Source organism: Portunus trituberculatus, chromosome 41 (assembly GCF_017591435.1).
Source record: "Portunus trituberculatus isolate SZX2019 chromosome 41, ASM1759143v1, whole genome shotgun sequence".
In the NCBI taxonomy this organism is placed as follows: domain Eukaryota; kingdom Metazoa; phylum Arthropoda; class Malacostraca; order Decapoda; family Portunidae; genus Portunus; species Portunus trituberculatus.
This window is the reverse complement of record NC_059295.1, coordinates 11,890,030-11,912,189: the sequence shown is the minus strand read 5'-3', so window position 1 is coordinate 11,912,189 and position 22,160 is coordinate 11,890,030. Positions and strand designations below refer to the sequence as shown.

Below are 22,160 nucleotides of genomic sequence, written 5' to 3'. Positions count from 1 at the left end.
TTAACCATTTCACTCTGTGTAATCACTTTATTTTCTTCTTCTTGCTTTTTCATTATCTCTGAAGGACTTCTGTACTTCTTCGTTTTCTTGTTTCACTTCCTTCATTCTAGCATCAATTAGGTTGAGGCACTCCTCCTTCCCTAAGTCACCTTCGGATATTTTCTTTTCCATTTCAAGTAGTTTAGCCTTCATTTCGTCACATTGTTTCCTTAGATGCTGATTTTCTTTTTCCATTTCCACTTTTTCTTTCAGTAATTCCTTGTTCTCTTTCATTAGCATGTAGATTTCTTTTTTGAAGGTATCATTCTCCACTATAATTCTATCTAACTTCTCTTCTATAGATCTAATATTGACAAACTTACTCTCTAAGGCTTGAATTCTTGAATCCATGTCCAATTTGTTTAATCCACTTGGAGTGGTCACAAATCCCTCAAAATCCCTCCTGCTTCTAGGTGTCGACGTCATGTCACCGCCCGCTGTTTCACCCAAAACAAAAACATTGTTGACACTCTCCGGTTAGGGACTATTTTCCATTTTCATTTGAAAATGGACTATTTTCTGTACTTTTTCAGAGCAGAACACCGACAGGACACTAATTACACCTATAGAGATACCTGGGCCCTGTTAACACTATAGGTAATTGCTCCTTTTCCCTCGTCCTCAGTTGAAGATGAGCTGTCTTCTGGACTCCCGCACTCAGCGGTGGCACGGCTGTGTGTGTTTGTGTGTATTTACCTATTTGTGTATTACAGGGCCCATGTGTGTGTGTGTGTGTGTGTTTCACTGTTTGATCTTTCACTGTTTGTGTGTGTGTGTGTGTGTGTGTGTATTTACCTAATTGTATTTACCTAATTGTAACATACGGGAAAAGAGCTATGCTCGTGTTGTCCCGTCTCCATATCTATTAATGTCCAGCTTTTTCTTAAAATCATGAATATTCCTTGCGTTGACCACTTCCACGTCTAAACTATTCCATGCTTCCACCCTTCTATGAGGAAGCTATATTTTTCACATCTCTCCTATAAGTGGCCATTTTAGTTTTTTCCCATGCCCTCTCGACATTCTTCCATTCCACATACACAGATCTTCCCTATCCATTTTTCCATGCCAATCATCACTCTGTATATTGCTATCAGGTCTCCCCTTTCTCTTCTGTTTTCCAGGGTTGGAAGTTGCATTCTTTTCAGTCTGTCTTCATAAGTCAAATCTCTTAAGTCAGGCACCATTTTCGTTGCAGCCCTCTGTACTTTCTCTAGTTTCCTTATGTGTTTCTTTAAGTTCGAGCCCACTGTATTGTTGCATATTCAAGCCTCGGTCTTATCATTGCAGTAATTATTTTCTTCATCATTTCTTCATCTAGATATCTGACGCCACTCTTATGTTCCTCAATAAGTTCAATACTTCTCCAATTATTTTGTTTATATGTCTCTCTGGCGATAGGTCATTGGTAATTGTCACCCCAAGGTCTTTTTCTTCATGACTGGTTTTATGTCTTCATTTCCTATCTTGTACATACTCCTGATTCTTCTTTCACTCTTGCCAAACTCTATTTTCTTGCATTTTGTCGTGTTGAACTCCATTTGCCATGTACAGCTCCATTTCCATATTCTGTCCAAGTCTTCCTGGAGTAGTTCGCAATCTTTGTCACATCTCACTTTTCTTAACAATTTTGCATCGTCTGCAAATAGGCTCACATAACTGGACACCCCATCCACCATGTCATTTATGTAGACTGCGAACATTACTGGTGCCAACACTGATCCCTGTGGAACTCCACTCTCCACCAATCCCCATTCTGATGGTCTGTCCTTAATTATTGTTCTCATTTCTCTTCCTACCAAAAGTCTTCCATCCATTTTAGTAAACTGCCATGCACTCCTCCTACCATTTCAAGTTTCCAGATCAGTCTCTGGTGTGGTACCTTATCAAAGGCCTTTTTTAAATCCAGATATATTCCATCAGCCCAACCATCTCTTTCCTGTATTACATCTATCACCCTCGAATAGTAACATATCAGGTTTGTCGTGCATGAACGCCCTTTCCTAAAACCAAATTGACACTCACAAAGTATGTCATTTTCTCCAAGAAGTCTGTCCATCTAGTCTTCACCACCCTCTCACACATCTTAGCTACCACACTTGTAAGTGACACTGGTCTATAGTTCAATGGGTCTCTCTTGTTACCTGATTTATAGATTGGGACAATGTTAGCTCTTTTCCAGTCTTGGGGCACTACACCTTCCCTTAATGAGGCATCAATTACTTCACAAACTTTTTCTGCCAATTGCTCCTGCATTCTCTTAAAATCCATCCTGATACCCCATCAGGTCCCACAGCTTTTCTCACTTCTAAACTCCCCATCATGTTCTTGATCTCCTCCACAGTTACTTGAAACTCCTTCATAATCCCTTTCTGTTCCATTACCAGTGGTTTGTCAAAAGCAGTCTCCTTTGTGAATACCTTCCGAAAGCATCCATTCATAGCCTCTGCCATTTCCTGGGATCTTCACTGTATACTCCATTTACTTCTAAACTTTCAATACTTTCTCTATTTTTGATGTTGTTGTTCACATGTCTGTAAAAAGCCTTGGTTGGTCTTTACATTTATCAATTATATCCTTTTCTTGTTTCTTTCTTTCTTCTCTTCTAATCAACACATATTCATTTCTTGCTCTTTTGTAACTTTCCCACTGCTTAATCCGTCTTTTCCTTCTCCACCTCTTCCATGCATCCTCTTTTCTTGTTCTAGCCTTTTCACATCTATCGTTAAACCAGTCCTGCTTTCCAACTTCTCTATGTTGTCTTATTGGTACAAATTTTTCTCACCTTCTTTGTATATTTTTATAAATTCCTTCCACTTTTCATTTGCTCCTTAGCACTCTTGAATTTCATCCAATTTGTCTCTTGAAAGAATTTCTTTAGGTTTCCAAAATCTGTCTTGGCATAATTCCATCTTCCCACTTTATATTCTTCATTTCTTCTAGATTTCTCTTCGTCTATCACCTTGAACTCCAAAACTGCATGATCACTCTTTGCTAAAGGGCACTCCACCCTCATCTCCTCAATGACCATTGGCTCTGTACTAAAGACCAAGTCCAGTCTTGACGATGCTCCCTCTCCTCCAAACCTAGTATCTTCTTTGACCCACTGAGTTAACACATTTTCCATTGCCAGTGTCAATAGTGTATTTCCCCATGTTGTCTCTGATCCTTCCATTGACCAGTCCTCCCAACACACCTCTTTACAATTAAAATCTCCCATCATTATAGTTCGTTCACAGCCACCCAACATTTCTTCCAGACATGTTCCTGTATCACTTATCATTTCTTCATATTCCTGTACTGACCATGCATTTGTCTTAGGTGGTACGTACACCACTATGTAGTGCCTCTTTTTTCCTTCATTAGTTTCTGCTCTGATCTTTAGCACTTCTGCCTTTCCCATACCTTTTTCACTTGATCCACCTTTATATCTTTTTTAACCAGCAACATCACTCCTCCTCCCATCTTACCTACTCTATTTCTTTTCCAAACGTTATATTTCCCTTCTCCAACCTTCATCAGGTCTTCTCCCTCTCTCAGTTTTGTTTCAGTAAGACCCACAATATCTGGGTTCTTGTCCCTCAAGTAATCGTTGAGTTCTAAAATCCCCGATATCACTCCATTTATGTTGGAATACATTACATTTCGCTCATATGTAAGTTTCTTTAGTCCTTTCTTGCTGTACTTTTCTGGGTTATGAACCACTTCCTCAGTCTCATATCCAAGATTCTCCAGAAAAACTCTTTCTTCTCTTCTTCTGTCCTCTCTTCATTTTTTTTCAAAGCCTCCTTTCTCAACTCATTTAACATTTCTCTTTCCTTTTCACCGAGATCTCTTCTCAACCAAATCTTCCTTGTGTGTGTGTCTGTGTGTGTGTGTGTGTGTGTTTCACTGTTTGATCTTTCACTGTTTGTGTGTGTGTGTGTGTGTGTGTGTGTGTGTGGGTGTGTGTGTGTGTGGGTGTGTGTGTAGCTACATACAATTTGGTGGTAATATAGCATTCAATAACTCTAATAGCAAAACTTATTTTCAGGGCCAAGAGATTTGCCGTGTGTTTTGTGGAGCACAATTCTCTCTGGCTTTAAGTAAGTCCGGTGCTTTATTTACCTGGGGTAAAGGAGACAACCACCGCCTTGGCCATAACAGTGAAGAGCATGTCAGGTATCCCAAGCAAATCAAAGGGCTTACAGGTGGGAAAACAGTATGATTTCTTCTTTTGTGTCAGAAGCAGGCAAATCTGTGTCTATTTAATATCCTGGGACAGTGTTTAAGTTCTGATATGAATGCTTTTTGTAAAACCCTTGTTTAATAGTCAATGATGTACGCTTTGAGGATAAGATAATTGATAGGTGAGGATCACAAAGAAGGTGGGACAAATATATGCTTCTTATTTCAGTGTACTACTGCTTTTGTTATTTTGAAATATGAAGGTATGAAACCACACCACACAATGCCTTGATCACAATTTGGGCATACTTCACAGAATGCTGCACAACTATCCACTCATTCAACAGTAGGCTATTTGCCTCCATTCAAAGTATCTCCTTCAATTTACTTTTACTATCAAAGTCTTGCATTGAACTGTAGAGCAAAAGTCTACTGAGGCATTGCGTTTCAAAAGACATGATGACCTCATCCAGAGGTCAAATCAGTAAACACATACTTCTATACTGACTTGATACATTATCATCTCTTCCTGTGGCAATATTGTAACCAGTAAGGCTTAACCAAAGTCATAGTAATACTGAAAGAAAGATCCAGAGATTGTATTAAATGCTGTCAATAGTGTACCTTTTCATAGAAAGGTAAAGTAGTGCAATCCCCAACTTAAGATGCATTTTTTTATGTGTGGTGGAACTAGCAGAAGGGAGGGGTACTGTGACCACTAACAGTGTATTTTTACTCGGAATTTATTTAAGTAGATATTTAAGCATCTTTTTAGTTTTTTATGATATGAAATATTTACGGTATTTAGTGAATATACAGTAAAGTCAATATTTTCAAGATATGATAAGTCATTCTTAAATGCAAAGCTTTAGTTTGTTTTGAGCCCATTTTCAGAATTTTTGGTGGGAGAAGCATTTTAAGTAATGAAGGTTCATGATGCTTTTAAGTGGGGTTAGCTAAATTGCATTTATGAGGAATTAATTTGGAATTTAATTTCTTAATATTTTTCGCACATCCGGTGCTTGAGTCTATAAATTATCAATCTCTGATGTTTATTTGCAAAAATCAAGTGTCATTTCTCCCAGGAATCTATTTTTAAATGTTCCGCACTCTTGCATCATTGCTTGAGTCATGCGGAAAAAAATTATGTATCATGTATTAGTTGTTTCAACGTACAGGCAACCCCCGCTTAACGAACGTTCACACAACGACATTTCGCTACAACGAACGTTTCCTTTTACTACCATCTGCTTTTATAACGAACATCAAACTTGCTTTAATGAAATTTTATGCAGTTAATTTTTTCCAAGTTTGAAAGCCCCGCCGTATCATGCAAGCCGACAGGCTTTTGAATACACCAGTCCTCTCATGGACATAACGCGCACTACTCACTCCCCTTCCCTTCCCCGCTCTTAGTTCAAAACAAAAAACAGGGTCCAGCACCAGCTCGTCATCTCATGCTCAACATGCCACCAAAATGCCCTGCAACCAGCCCTGAAATGTCACCTAGCATTGCTAAGAAGAAAAAGAAGTCTCTTACTCTCGAAGTGAAGCTGATATTATTCACAGACACAAGAGAGGCGAGAAAACTAATAGCATTGCTTGCTACCATGGCTTGACTCCATCTACTGTCTCTACTATTTTCAAGTCAGCACACTCTATTAAGAAGGCTGGTGAGACCATATCTTCCTTGCAAGCTAAAAGAACCACTCGAACTCATGACTCTGCAATGGATAAAATGGAGAGCCTTGCGGAAATGTGGTACATAAGTTTTGTATGCGGTACAATGATGCGCCCTTTGTTTACATTCTACAGATTGCCGGCTGGTGTCTTTCATGCTCCACTCTCCCTCCATAAATTTAAGATCATCAACATTATAAAGTTACTTACATACCGTATTTTACGGCTTGCAAGACGCTGCATTTTGGAAGACGCACCCTAATATTTAAAAGAAATTTCTAAGAAAATAAAAGTTATTCTCATACAAGAACATCTTGACCATATACCCAACCACTGAACATAAAAACATAAGAAGCAAGGAGTCTGCAAGACACTATTGTTTCACCACTTATTTATTTACAACTATGTAAATAAAAACACCATAGGTAAATATTTACGTACACACAATGAAGCAGTCCATCTCTAATTGTTTTAGTGGCAGGTGACGGCACATATTGGACATATTGTTTACATTACGTAATCACTTGTCCGATTGCCGAAACTGAATGTGTCAATGCTGCAGTTCGTATTTATTTTATTTTGCAATTGTGTTTCATAGGCTTTATCAATGTGAATATAATTCACAAGTAAAGTTTTGACTCTTGCTTGAATGAGTAAGCTATTTAGATGTTCTATTAATAAAGGTATAAAGGCACCTGGCATGTGTGTGCATTTGTGTGTATGTATGTGTGTGTTGCTATGAGACGAGGGAGCAGCCCGTTTTCTCCACACACCAAGTAGGTTCCAGGAAGGATTGTGGTATTGAAAATACTTGTAATAGCTAAATACTGAGTTTGCATCATATAAAAGGCTGAATTAAATAGTACTTAAGCTAACATTATGTTGTAATGACTCAACATACAAATCCAGGTTGTTATCAGTCAAGTGTCCAAGCTCACTTGAGGCTGGGTGTTGCTTTACAATACAACATTCGTCTTGGAAGACGCACTAGTATTTTTCCGGGTATTTTTTAGGAAAGAAAGTGTGTCTTGTAAGCAGTAAAATACGGTACATACATTAGTGTACATTATAATGACTTAAATTAAACTGCTTGAATGTTTAACTTCATAATTTTTACTTTCATTAAATCTTTTACTGTACTATGATGGACTCTCACTTTGTTTACTCTCAATGGAAGTTAAGTCGGTGGTCAAACTTGTTGTAATTGGTTCACTTAACGAATATATATATATACACTATATATATATATATATATATATATATATATATATATATATATATATATATATATATATATTTATATATTTATTTATTTATTTATTTATTTGTTTATTTATTTATTTATTTATTTATTTATTCATTCATTTATTTATTTATTTATTCTAAACTCTCTATGTAGGTGTACAAGCAGCTTCTCAAGTGTTGTCAGTTGTCTTTGTGGACTATAAGCAAATAGTAAAACTATTTCCAACAGAAGTTGCATATATGTACAAAGTTCCTATGGTAATTTTTTTTTAAACAATTAACTAAAAATTTATTTTGAGAAAATGAAAAATGAAAAAATTGTATTTTTTGTATCTCCAGTACCATTCACCCAAACTTAATGAAATTTATAGAATGACCTACATGTACACCCACAAACAACATACTAAAGTTTCAAGCCAATTAGACTTACTGTAAGTGAAATATGACCCATGTTAGGTTATTTCGGCATGCCCCTTAAAACATGTAACATTATCTTGTTTATTCAGATGAATAATGATAGCATTAGGTTTTTAAAAAGGTTTTCTTGATAAAACTATAAATTACAATATGAAGTTGATTATGTTGATGCATTTTAGTACAATGTATTTCCATCTACAGGCAAGAAAGTGATAGAAGTGGGTGTTGGGTGCATGCATGTTGTTGTGTTGACGGAAGAAGGTGAGGTCCTGGTGTGGGGTCGCAATGATCAGGCTCAGCTGGGTGATGCTCCACATGTTGCTTTGGCTGAACCCACTCTCATGTCATCTCTACATGGCAAGAACATCATTGGAATTGCTTGTGGCCCATCACAGGTCTGGTTATGTGTATCTTTTTGTGTATTAATTTTGTGAGCGTTGAAAGGATTCTAAATTAAAGATTCTTTAAATTGAAATTTCATTGAAATGGTAAGGAAAGTATTACATTGATTATGAAAATACTGAAAGTTGAAGGTTTAGAGAAATTATGTGATTAATTATTTTGGTCCTTAGCTTTTATCAATTCATCAATTGAATGTTTCATTTGTGTATTTGAAAGTAGATATTTACCACTATCAGTATTACAGTTGCTATCAGAAAGAAATTAAAATGCAGGAATGTGATTTAGTACAAATGAAATCAGAGGTCAAATCTTGAGATGATTTAATCAAGTGCCTACTGTATACTTAATTAATATTCTTTCTTATATTCATGCTTTTAATTTAATTATCCAATGCATTCCATTTTTCCACCTGTGTGTGTGTGTGTGTATGTGTGTGTGTGTGTGTGTGTGTGTGTGTGTGTGTGTGTGTGTGTGTGTGTGTGTGTGTGTGTGTGTGTGTGTGTGTATAGTTTCAACACAAAGTTCAGAGAAGAGTTAAAATCGAGAATTAAGAAATGCAGAACATTTTAAGTCCAGAGCATTCATTTTAAATAATTATTAACTTGTAATATTTTGTTTGCAGACTTTTGCTTGGAGCACAAAGATGTCATGGTCAGTGTCCACCAGAATACCATATGTGGTGGAAGTATGTGAGGAGACGTTTGTAAAGATGAATGACTTACTAGAACGGGTGGGTGAGGGATTAGCTGAGGACCGCATTCCCTCCCAAGAACAAGAGTGTATGGTTGTGGCTGGCCTTAACCTACTCCGGCTTCAGGTGACTACTGTTCTTATTTATTTTAGTTATTACAAGTTTGGGTCTAAGTTTGTGTATATGTATTTTAAGTGGATGCTGAAGTTCTGTGTGGTATGGATTCACTTTGCAAGAAACACCATGCATACTTTTTGATAAAAACTTATTTGATACTACCATAATTGTCAGGAGTTAAACACATCATCTTACTGTAGCACTGAGTGTGTGTGTATTTACTTAGTTGTATATTACAGGGTTCACCCAGGACTCATAGTGACCTGTCTCCATATTTAATTTAATCCAACTTTTCTTTTAATGTATGGACACTTTCTGCTGTTATAATCTCATCATTTAAGCTATTCTGATGTCCACTGTCTTATGTGGAAAACTGAACTTTTTAATGATTCTCAGACATTGACTTTTCTTGATCTTCTTAGAATGTGCTCTTGTCTGTCTATCTCCATCTTCAATCAGTGATACCAGGTCTTTTCTATCTATCTTTTCCATACGATTTACTATCTTTTACATTGTTATTAGATCTCTTCTCTCCATCTATTCTTCAAAATTGGTAGTTCCATTTCCATTAATTTATCTTCATAGTGAAGGTCTTTTATTTCTGGCACCATCTTTGTAGCTGTCCTTTGGATTCTTTCTAGTTTCCTGATGTCTTTTTGCATGTTCAAGTCTAGGTATTATCATTGTGGTTATGATCTTTTTCATCATACTCGTGTCCATGTAGTTAAATGCCACCCTGATGTTTGATAATATCTTATATTATGTTGAGGCAAATAACCCATTTATTAGTTTTTTCTGGGGTCAAGTTGCCTTGTATAATTACTCCCAGTTCCTCCTCTTTCTTTTTTATTGTTATAATCTCTTCTCCCATATTGTATTACCACATGGGTCTCTCATTACAGAGGTCCTCTTTTAGTGCGCACCTCAGTTAATGCGTTTCCGGCTTTATGTGCATCCTCACTTTGTTTCCATCACTTGCACAATGTGCAAAATATCCGACTTTATGTGCACTTGGCAAAAGAAACTTTCATTTAAGAACAAAATGTATTTGCTATAAAATTACTTTTTCTACCAAAAACCAACAAGATAAATTAAAGTAAATATAGAAGTGATGTTTTAACAACAAAAATGGTAATTAAATTTCAAAATATATAAATTGAATATTATATAATGAAGAACCAACAAGACAGTTCAACACTGTGTTTATGTTTTGGTCCAGCCATGTTGCTCCACTTCCAGCTTGCATGAGTTACAGTTTCATGTTTCACGTTTGCTTAGCATCATGGGATTTTTTACCTTTGTAGGTTGGTGATATGTAATATTTGTGATCTTTGTAGGATTGTGAATATGGCTCCTTCCAAAAGTACAAAAGAGAAGGGTGTTACAGGTATAGCTTATAAAGAAATTAAAATATTTTCGTTTCAAGAGTAACTAAACATCATAGCCAAGGTTGAGGCAGGTGAGAAGCTCTGTAAAGTAGGCAGATTTTACTCTATTAATGAGTCCATACTGTGTAACTTGGTGAAATGTAAAGATGCCATAAAGAATGCAGTGCTGGAATGATTGATATGGGAACCATTATTGGGGAGGTCTCAGGGGTTAGTCTTGGTGGGTCCTGGTCCTATTCTTATTTATTCGGTTAGTGCATTTTCGATATATGTGCACATTCTCTTGGTCCCTTTCCTGTGCATTAAGGGAGGACCCCGTACTTTTATCCATTTCCATTACGTGGCATTTTTTGGCATTAAATTCTAATTTCCAGTTCTGGCTCTTATCAATATCTTTCTGCAATTCCATACAATTCTCATTGTTCCTTATTACTCTAAAGAGTTTTGCATCATTGGCAAACAAATTTATGTAACTACTCAGTTTCTCTTGTACAGGTTGAACCTCCCAAATCCGGCAACCACCAGACCTTAGACTTGCCGGACCATGGAAAATTCTGAGCTAGAGGTGGTCCCGAAAACACTCTCTATATACTTACCCTGCATTATACAAGTGTAGCTGTAACATTGTTTTGATATATGATAGTTGTACATGAAAATATACATGCAGAAGTATATAGAAAAACACGTTTTAAATTAAGTTCAGCATGTAAAATTTTTGCCTGCGCCATTATCATCTCGCCGGACACAGAGACATTACCAACGCGCTGAAGCTTAAACCACTGTATGAGAGCACTGTCTAAATCACTGCTTTTACCCTCCTTAAGTGTTTTACGAACCTCCATGTTGTTCTTGCTCTCACACTCACTGTAAAACTTGAGAAGTTGATTCCTCTGCTTTTTTTATATCATAGATGGTTGATGAGCCAATGTTGTACTGTTGGCATAGGGTCCACACTGAAACACCTTTATCTAGCTTCCTCAATAGGTCCACTTTTTGTTGCACTGATATTGTCATATGTTTGCACTTTTTCTTTGGTTCACACACAACACTATCACTTCCTGGTTGCTTGGAAGCCATGTTTAGGGGCAAATATACAGAAAATTTTTTTTATGCACCCCAGGGGGTATGGTGCTTGCAATGAGCAGCAGCATGGTACTGATCCAAATTTGACCCAGGATGCCCGGGCTCCAAAATACAGTACAGTGCCGTCGCGTTCTAGCGGCGGTGCGGCAAATTACTCCGGCCAATTGAAAAATTCCGGCAAACAAAAATTTTGCTGGATTACAGGTATTACCGGATGAAAGAATACCGGATTAAGGAGGTTCAACCTGTATATTGTTAATATATATTTGAAACATTATTGCTGCCAGCACTAACCCCTGTGGTATGCCACAAGTTGATTGAGTGTCTCTTATCACTGTCCTCATTTCTCTTTCTATTTAGTAGTCCCTCATCCAGCTTAAGATACTTCCCTGTACTCCTCATATATGTTCTATTTTCCATAGGAATCTTCTATGTAATACTGTCAAAAGCCTTTTTAATATCTAAATACACTTTGTCCATCCATCCAGCTCTCCCTCTTACCTCATCTATTACCCATGTATAGAAACTTAGTAGATTTGTTATACTCGTACATGATCTTCCTTTTCTAAATCCAAATTAGGAGTTATTTATGATTTCATTTTCCTTCAGATAATGCAGCCATTTTTCTTTAATCACAATTTATCAGAGCTTTCCCATAACACTAGTCAGTGACACAGGTCAATATTCAAGGGTTCGGTTCTTTTCCCTCCTTTGTATGTTGGGACTATATTTGCTCCTCTTCATTCCCTTGGTACTTTCCCTTCTGGTAATGAGCTGTTGATCACATCCCAAATTGATTCCACAAGTTGTTTTCTACATTGTCTCAGTATCCATCCTGATACTCTATTTGGCCCCCTCTTTTTTTTAAAGTCCTGGCCTATAGCACCTGTAGGTAACTGGAAGAGTATTGGAAGCGCTGTTAAGCCACCCATTAGTAGCGCAGGCAATTTTATTTATAATGTTACCCATATTAGAGCTCATGTTACCACCCAACTGCATCTAGAACCTGGGTATCATGGTGACATGTAGGTAAAATGGACAAATAGCAAAATATCAAGGCGATGCTTGGTTGGATTTGAACCTACGTGTGGACGTCTGCCCAATCCCACACTCACCACCTTATCCATATTGCTTTTCTTGCATCTATCTTTTCTAGTAATTTGCTAGTTTTCTGTTTATGCACCATAACATTTCATAACCCTTCCTGTGTCACTTCGTCATTTGGTTCTATGAAATCTCGTACAGGCAACCCCCTGTTTAACGAAGGTTCACACAACGAAATTTCGCTACAATGAAGGTTTCATTTTATTTCCATCTGCTCGTTTAACGAACACCAAACTCGCTTTAACGAAGTTTTATCCAGGTAATTTTTTTCAAGTTTGAAAGCCCCGCCGTATCACGTAAGCCGACAAGCTTTTGAATACACCAGGAGCCGCAAATACTAAGGCCTGCCTCAGGAGAAATCCTGGGACACCTGTAGAATCAAGATCAAGATCAAGATCAAGCCTCTCGTGGACAACACATGCACCACTCACTCCCATAACAGCGTCAGCAGCAGCTCGTCTTCACTCGCTCAACTTACCACCAAAATGCCCTGCAATGTGGCCTAGCGTTTCTAAGAAGACCAGGAAGTCTCTTACTCTCGAAGTGAAGCTGGATATTATTCATAGACATGAGAGAGGCGAGAAAACTATAGCATTGCTGGCCACCATCTTGACTCCATATACTGTCTCTACTATTTTCAAGTCAGCATACTCTATTAAGAAGGCTGGTGAGACTGTATCTTCTTTGCAAGCTAAAAGAACCACCTGAACTCGTGACTCTACAATGGATAAAATGGAAAGCCTTGTGGAAATGTGGTACATAAGTTTTGTATGCGGTACAATGATGTGCCCTTTGTTTACATTCCACAGGTTGCCGGTTAGTGTCTTTCCCATGTCACTCTCCCTCCCTTAATAAATTTAAGATCATCAACATTATAAAGATACGTATGTACATACATTAGTGTACATTATAATGACTTTAATTGAATTTAACTGCCTAAATGTTAAACTTTATAATTTTTACTTTCATTAAACCTTGCACTGTATTATGATGCACTCTTGCTTTGCTTACTCTCAAACTCTCAATGGAAGTTCAAGTCAGGGGTTAAACTTGTTATAATCGGTTCGCTTAACGAAGTGTTTTTTAGGAATGTAACCCCTTAGTTAAGCGGGGTTTGCCTGCACATTAGATACTGATCTAAAGCTCTCATTAATTAGTTCACTCATTTCTTCCGTTGTTTCATATACCATGTTTCTTTTAACTAACTTGGTGATGGTACCTAAATTTGTCATTTTCCCATTTATATACTTGTAGAATAGCTTGGGTTCCTCTCCACATCAGTCAGGCTATGATGTAACTGCACAAGACATTTAAGAATAGCTTCTTGGTGGGAAGGGTTTTTAATTATCAAACAATTAACTACACCATCTGGTAATATAGGGTCTGATGGTTTTGGAGAGACAAATGTAACCCCAAAGTTGTAAATCACCCCAAAATTGAATGAAATAAATAAATCCTGCACTAAGTTCGAGTTATTTATTTATTTTTTTTATATGCATGTGTGTGTGTGCAAGAGGGGGTGAAATTCGTATAAGTCGGACATTCACATTTGTCGGGCCAACCTTTCCCCCTATTAGTCCGAGTTAGCGAGGGTCAGCAGTATAGAACACCACCTCTCCTCTACTAAACCTCATCTTCTTTTCCTCACAGAAACACAGCTGTCTGTGGCAACTTTCTGCATCCCACTTTCTCTATCCTCATTTTCATTCCAAAGCTAGATTTTGCATCTACATGCACAACAACTTGACTTGCTCTCGTGACCACAGTCTTGAGTCTCCACCATCTGGCTTTGACTCAATAGTCATTCTTTAACTAAATTTATTTGTGGTGTCTATCTCTCCTCTAACTCCTCTGATTATAGTAAATTCTTTAACTATTTAACTTCCAAGGTGGAGAACATTCTGTCCCTCTACCCTTTTGTGGAGATCTCCATCCTTGGAGATTTCAATGTTCACCACCAGCTTTGGATTTCCTCTCCCTTCATTGACCATCCTGGTGAAGTAACCTTCAATTTTGCTATCCTCCATGACCTAGAGCAACTGGTGCAACACCCTACTTATATTCGTGACTGTCTTGGAGATACTCCCAACATTCTTGAACTTTTTCTTACTCAAATCCCTCTGCTTATGCTGCTACCAAATCTTCTCAATTGTGCTCCTCCAATCACAACCTCATTTTTATATCTTGTCCTATTTGTCTAATTTCTCCTCAGGATCTTCCAGAGTAGAGTTGCCGCTGGCATTTTGCCTCTGCCGGTTTGGAGGACCTGAGGAGGTATTATGCTGATTTTCCCTGGAATGATTACTGTTTCCATGTCAGAGACCCATCTTTCCTATGCTGAATGCCTAGGAGAGGCGATAGTGTCTGGCATGGATGTGTACATTTCTCACTCTTTTTCTCAACCTTAACCTTCCACTAAACCTTGGTTTACCACAGCCTGTTCATGTTCTATACATGATAGACACAAAAGGTACTTGAGCCTTCTATCACCTGCATCTCATGGACTTTATATTTCTGCCTGGAAACATGCCAAGTCTGTTCTTCAACTTGCCAAACACTCCTTCATAAATAGAAAATGTCAAAATCTTTCAAAATCCAACTCCCCTCAATATTTCTGGCATTTGGCCAAAAACATCTCCAATAAGTTTACTTCTTCATCTTTTCCTCCTCTATTTTATCCTGATGGCACCACTGCCATCACTTCCATCCCTCAAGCTGAACTCTTGTCTCAAACTTTTGCTAATAAATATATCTTGAATGATTCTGAGCCTGTCCCTCTCTCTCCTCCTCCCTCTGACTATTTCATCCCATCACTCAAAATTCTTTGTAATGATGTTTTCCATGCCCTTACTGGTCTAAACCCTCAAAAGGCTTTTAGACCTGATAGGGTCCCTCCTCTTGTTCTCAAAAACTGCTTCTGTGTTTGCATCTTACCGGGCCAAACTCTTCCAACTCTCTATCAACTTCTACCTTTCCTTCTTGCTGGAAGTTTGCCTACAATCGCCCTTTTCCGAAAAAGGGTGACCATTCTAATCCCTCAAACTACCGCCCTATGGCTTTAATCTCTTGCTTGTCCAAAGTTTTTAATCTATCCTCATTAAGGGAAGGCGACAGCAAAAAAATGCAATTTTTTAACCCAAACCTCAAAATTGAGTTATTAATACTGCTATTTTCCTTAGAATGTCTATCTTAATTCCTTATATGTTTAAATCGTCTTTATTTATGCACTTTAAAGGTCTCTTTAAATGCCCCGCCACGTGTTAGGCAACATGACTTGTCGTTGCTTATGATTTTGTAGCATTTTTCTTTTTTTTTTTTTTTTTGCTATTTTCTAGCGTATTTATGTTATAGACCTTCATATGGTAACATCAGGACAGAGCGGGAGGGAGGCTATGTGCTTTGTAGTCGGCAGTCACAGGCAGTGTCTTGAAATATAGATATGTAGCACTCTTCAGCTAATCATCTTTTGATTTTCCACACTTTCCCTGCACTTTAGAACATTGAAAGTCATGGGTCGTCAATCAAAGATGAAGACCAACCAAAGAGCAAGGATGAAAAAGCTAAATGATGGGAGAAGGGAGGACGAGGGCAAAGATCTCAGTCGCTCGTCACAGTGACATCCGCCGCCACCTACTCATGACCTGACCCCAGTCACACACGTGTCCTCTCCACCACCACCACCTCAGCTTGTTCCCTCAGCCTCACAGCTGTCAGCTTCACCATCACAAGCAACAACTGAGTCACGAGAAACAACAAGGATGGATACACGTTTTCATCTTTTGAAAAGGAAGATTCCTTGTGAAGATGAAAGAGTCATTATTTTTCATTCACAGCTTGAAAGTCTGGTATCAGGAACATGTACCAAATGCTGGGTACCAAGACAATGGAGGCAACAAATAACAGCTTTGACACTTACATCAATGTCACGTGTTCCACATGCAGTGACAGTGACACGCCAGTAACACCACGTCATTTAGTAGATGATGCTGGGAAGGAAAGAGACCTCACTGAGCTGAACTGCAAGCTTGTATATGAACTACAAGCTTGGATATGAGGCTGTGTAGGATTGAACAGAATTACCCAGGGACTAAGCGTGTAGCCAACAAACATCGTGACATGCACTGCTCAACAGAAAATGGCTCATATCTCAAAACTAAAGTTATTATTTTGAGTGCAATATCTCTGTTAATTTTTAAGTAATTTCACATATAAAGGTATCAATGGAAAGAGGAAACATAGGAAATTTTTTTCATCATGAGACCTTTTGAAAAAACTACATGTATGTCTCTAAAAAAAAATTAAAAAGGAAAAAAGAAGGTAGTTTTTTGTCATCGATATTAATTTTTTTTCATATATGAATTACGATAACCAAAATGTTTCATGATGAAGAAAAAGCTACATACATCTACAGCATGTACACTTATTTTCAAAGTAGTAGGTTGAAAAACATTCGAGAAATAGCAAAGAATGCCGATGCTATTTTTTACCATTTTTCAGCGCGTATTATATTTTTTTTCTCTAAAAACTAATGATCGTATTTCAATAATACTTGGGATTCTTGTAATTGAGGTACGAATATATAAACACACGAAATTTCATGAGACTCTGAAAAAAATATACCTCTTAAGTAAAAAGCGTCGCCTCCCCTTAAGAAGATTATTAAACTTCTGTTACTTCACAGTCTTCTATCTGATGTTCTGTATAGCTTCTGTCAGGGCCACTCTACTGGTGATCTTCTGGGTTTCCTTAATGAGTCTTGGTCATTGCCTTTTAGAGATTTTGTTGAAACTTTTGTTATTGCATTAGGCATATCAAAAGCTTTTGGTAGAGTCTGGCACAAAGTTTTGATTTCAAAACTACCCTTCTATGACTTCTATCCTTCTCTCTGCAACCTCATCTCAAGTTTTGTCTCCTACTGTTCTATTTCAGCTGTGGTAGACGGCCACTGTTTTTCTCTTAAATCTATTAACATTGGTGTTCCTCAGGGTTCTGTCCTGTCACCCACTCTCTTTTTATTATTCATTAATGATCTTAACCATACTTCTTGCCCTATCCACACTTTTGCAAATGATACCAGCCTACACTTTTCCACATCCTTTCAGAGATAGCCAACCTTTCAGGAAGTCAACAGATAATGATGCCATAGGATGCCTGACTTTTGATCTTTCAAAAATTTCTGATTGGGGCAGAGAAAACTTACTAGTGTCCAATGCCTCAAAAACTCAATTCTTCTATCCATCAACTCAACGCAACCTTCCAGACAACTATTACCTTTTCCTTAATGACATTCAGCTGTCCGCATTTTCTACACTGAATATCCTCGGTCTGTCCTTTACTCAGCTGGGAGGTGAGAAAACTGGCAGAGACACCTCAGAACACCTAATTTCATTGAGGCTATTTTATCAAGAGATGAGATGTGAACTTTTCAGTTTAGAAACTGAAAAGTTCACATCTCATCTCTTGATAAAATAGCCTCAATGAAATTAGGTATTCTGAGGTGTCTCTGCCAGTTTTCTCACCTCCCAGCTGCTAACTCTGTAAGAGGGCCTCATCTGCCCATGTATGGAGTATTCTTTGTATGTTTGAGTGAGTTCCACTCACACAATTTTATTAGGATGGAATCAAAAACTTTTTGCATTATTAATTCCCCTTGTCTAACTGACTGTCTTCAGCCTCTTTCTCACTGCCAGAATGTTTGCATTCTATTACTGCTATTTTCATGCAAACTGCTATATTGATCTTGCTAATTGCATGCCTCCCCTCTTCCTGCACAAAGCTTTCTTCTTTCTCTTACCCTTACTCTGTCCAGCAAGAGTTTATCAGTACTCTCAATCTTTCTTACCTTTCTCTGGTAAACTCTGAAACTCCCTGCCTGTGCCTCTATTTCAAACTTACTATAACTTGAATTTATTCAAGAGAGAGGTTTCAAGACATTTGTCCCTGTCCTTTGGCTAATTCTATCGGCTCAGTAAGGAGACTGGTGATTGAATGGGCTTTTTTGTCTTTATATTTTTTGTTGCCCTTGTCCAGTTCTTCTCTCTTACATAAAAAAAACAAAAAAACATGACTACTAATGTATTCCTTCCCTTTCCTGGACATGCCATTTCCTCAGCCTCATGTCTAGGACTCTCCAGTAGAATTTCTTCTTGTTCTCTGTCCGTCTCTCTTTTTTTTCTTTTTGCTTCATTTCTCAGTTTTCTCTTAATTTTTCTTTTCTTCCTTGTTCATATCCCTCTTTATCCAGATATATTCTGTATCCCCAGTCAGTTTTTCTGTCCTTCTTAAATTTCTTTCTCTAGACCTTGTTCTTCATCCTGAACCCCTGAAATAATCTTTTTTACCATTCCTTTCTCCTTATTTTTCTCTCTCACAAATTTCACTGGTTTTACTTCTCTTGTAGTCCATGTATAACCATACATTTCTTCTTATCTACTGTGTCTCTTACTAGTTCTTTCTTTTTCTTAATCACCTGCATCACTGTGTCCCTTGTTTTTTCCTGTATTTGTTGTTTAAGGGGGGCATCGATTTAGAGACTGAAAAAATATGAAAAATAATGTTTTTCGTGGAAAAAAAATATGTAGTAGGTATACATGCTAGCTATTATTTCATGAAGTTTTATGGTGAAAAGCGTACTGGTTTCCGTTTAAATGACATTTAAAGGTCTTGTACTCGTTTGTTTACACCAGCAGAATCAATTTTATTTTCTCAAAACTACAAAAAAAGGCAAAAATCTTAACTTTTTTTGGTGGACATGAAACGTCAACACTAAATGTTTATGGGTGGCGTCAATCAAGGCACCAGTGAGACTTAGTAGAGGGAAAGCTATTAGAGAGAGAGGTTGTTGCTGCGTCTCTTGCTATCCCCCTTCACTCTGCTAAACAGCACGTAATTTATTTACTGCATCCTGCTTTTCACCTACTGCTAACCATGGGACGGGTGTCTAAGAGGAATAAGCAGAGGAAGGATGCCTGGAATATGAGAATGGAAGCGCAAAGAATAAGAAAAGCGTGTTGAACCTGACACCTCAAATGCTCCAGTACACATCCTCGCGTCACCCACCCACCACCACCACCCTCACCATCGCCACACCACAACCCATCACATCTCATGCAGAATAAAGACAAGGAAATGAAGAAGAAAAGGCCTCATTACTCACAATTAGAGAAGCTTTTCTACAAAGTATTGAGAAAGAAATGAAGATGTGGAAAGTGACGACGAGCTTCTCATGCTGACAAAAAGGAGGCTGAAAAATCTTTCCTCTCATTATTCATGCCCAGATCCTGCCTTTGACTACAGTTTGGAGCCTGATATATATGAGAACACCATAAATATCCACTGCACAACATGCAACTTCAAGAACACATCACAACCAGAAAAAGTGAGAGCTGGAGGTTGGAAGAAAAGCCTCTTTAGGACCAATATATCATTGACAGGAGGGGACTAGGAGCCTCATATACATCTAATTGTATTATGAGATTGTAAATAATAAAAAAAGAACATAGAGTAAACCTGATTAAACTTCCTAGTGTGTTATAACGGAATCGAGATCGATCGATGAACTTTATCGGCCCGTATCTCAAAACATAAGTTATTCCCCTTCTAAAATCTATTTTAAAGACAATTTTAGCTTGATTTCAATGAAACAAAAACTAAAAATGAGAAGAATACTTTTTCTTTCAATTCACGTCACTATCTTTTTATATATGTGACCTGTAATTTTGTATTAATATTTTTTTGGTAAAAAAAAGTAAAAAATAAATAGATTTTGAAAAAAAATCATAAAATAAAAATGAAAGATGAAATGAAAAATTTAATGATGTGGAAACCTTTCACATTATAACGTGTCTTTGCCACAGGAAAATGAAGGTTATGGAGCAAATAATAATGCCAGAATAACACTCGTAAGTTTTAGTTGAAATTGTAATTGCATGGCGGGGTTGGGGACTAAAATGGGGATGAATATCTAATATTGATGAACATGTTCCCAATACTTCACAACATAAAAATCAGAGTGTTTCATGCATATTTACCGGAGATATGAAGCACTGATCTAATACCGATCTAAATCGGACGCTCCCCTTAACCACTTCTGTAAAGTTCACTTTTTCATCTTCTCAATCCTTTTTCCATGTCTTCTTTCACTCATCTGATTTTTCTTCACTCATTGCTCCCTCCCCTGTCTCAGCCTTCTCCCTAAGCCATTCCAACACTGCTTCTTAGTTCTTACACTCCTCCTTTAGGACTCTGTTCTCCTTTTTTATTCCTTCTGCTGTTGACCTCATTTCATTTTTTATCTACACTGTTTCCTCGAATTCATTACATTTCACTTTCTGTTCTTCATTTTCCTCGAAAAGGTGATCTTGTTTTTCCAGTATCCCGGCAATGACTTCCCTCATACACCTGATCTCTTTCACGACTGAAATTATTTTTCTTGTGTTAGCTCTTTCATCCTTAGATCTCTAGAAATCCTTCATAGAATTTATTTAATCTTTTCTTAAAGCTCCTTATTGACTCAGCACAAACAACATCACCACTGAGTCTGTTCTACTCATTAACCACTCTGTTTGAAAACCACTTTCTTCCCATCTCTCTTCTAAACATGAATTTCTCAAGAGTAAACCCATTATTTCTGGTTTTGTCCCCAATACTGATCCTAAGAACTTTGTTCATGTTGCCTTTGTTATAAACCCTATACCACTTAAATGCTTTATGAGTATATGGCAAATTGAGTGAATATGTTGGAAGAATGACAAATTTGATATTTTGAGATACAGTGGTTCCTTGGAGTACGAACGCTTTTGAGTACGAACAATTTGGATTACGAATAAAAAAATTGTGTTTTTTTGCATTGGAGGACGAACTTTGCTTTGGAGTGCAAACAATAACAAACGGAGTCAACAGATTGCGCGCAGCACTGCGCAATCAGCTGACTGCATGCTGGGGCACCACGCTGCTTCCGTGCCTCAGGAATGTTGTTTGCAGTTGTTTGCTTGTTGTTTTGTAGTGTTGTGGATAATATTAATTTTTTTTTTAGTTATTAAGATCATTGCCTAGCGTAGCAGCACACATGGTCACGAGACATACAGACAGACGTATGGAAAATTCTAGTAGATCTGAGGGGAAGAGAGAGTATCCAGCTCATGAATTAAAAGCCTTAACCCTTACAGCACGTCAGGCATGATCATGGCGCTTTTCAGAAACCTTGCTCCCTCGGTCCAGATATATCTTATATCTGGACCGTGTGCACTCTTTTATGCCGCACAGTTTGTTTATGCTTGAGGCTATCTGTCATATATTGAGGCCTGTCATTGGCCCATTGTTTTCAATATGGTGGCCACTTAGCCAATCATGTATCAGCTTTTACAAGGATATGTTTGCGGAAGTGTGAGGGCACCAAGCGTGAGGATGGTAAGAGCACTTATGTCAGTATGCTGTATTTTATCATTTTTTATGTATTTCTTGGTGAGATATAAGATATACATGTATTTCCACGGATAAGTAAGCAGTTCAGAAACATATTATGATGCATGACAATATTCGAATGATTATTTTTATCTCGTTATTGGTTTAGATAAGAGTGCGTATTGCTGGCTTGATGGAGTCGTCTGAGGAGGATGTGTTGACGCTTGTTTCTGACCGCGAAGAAGTTGAATTTTCATATTACAGTTTGCTTACTTCCCTGATTTATTTTCCATAATGAATGCAGAATATCAAAGAAAAACTTATTGGCTTATATAAGAGTGTGCGGCGCTGGCTTGATGGAGTCACTTGAGGAGGATGTGGTGACGTTTGTTTCTGACCATGAGAAGTTGAATTTTCATTATATT

At 37.6% G+C, this 22,160-nt stretch overlaps 1 protein-coding gene across 4 annotated transcripts in view; it reads left to right on the top strand.

Moving 5' to 3' along the window:
- The window catches only part of LOC123516504 (E3 ubiquitin-protein ligase HERC2-like), a 456,561-nt gene that overhangs the window by 119,953 nt on the left and 314,448 nt on the right, over window positions 1-22,160 (top strand). For all 4 annotated transcript variants that reach the window (XM_045275907.1, XM_045275905.1, XM_045275904.1 and 1 more), the window contains 3 exons: window positions 4,073-4,229; window positions 7,750-7,943; window positions 8,573-8,767. In XM_045275907.1, coding sequence (XP_045131842.1) covers window positions 4,073-4,229; window positions 7,750-7,943; window positions 8,573-8,767 — 546 coding nt within the window. The remainder of the gene's footprint in view (window positions 1-4,072; window positions 4,230-7,749; window positions 7,944-8,572; window positions 8,768-22,160) is intronic.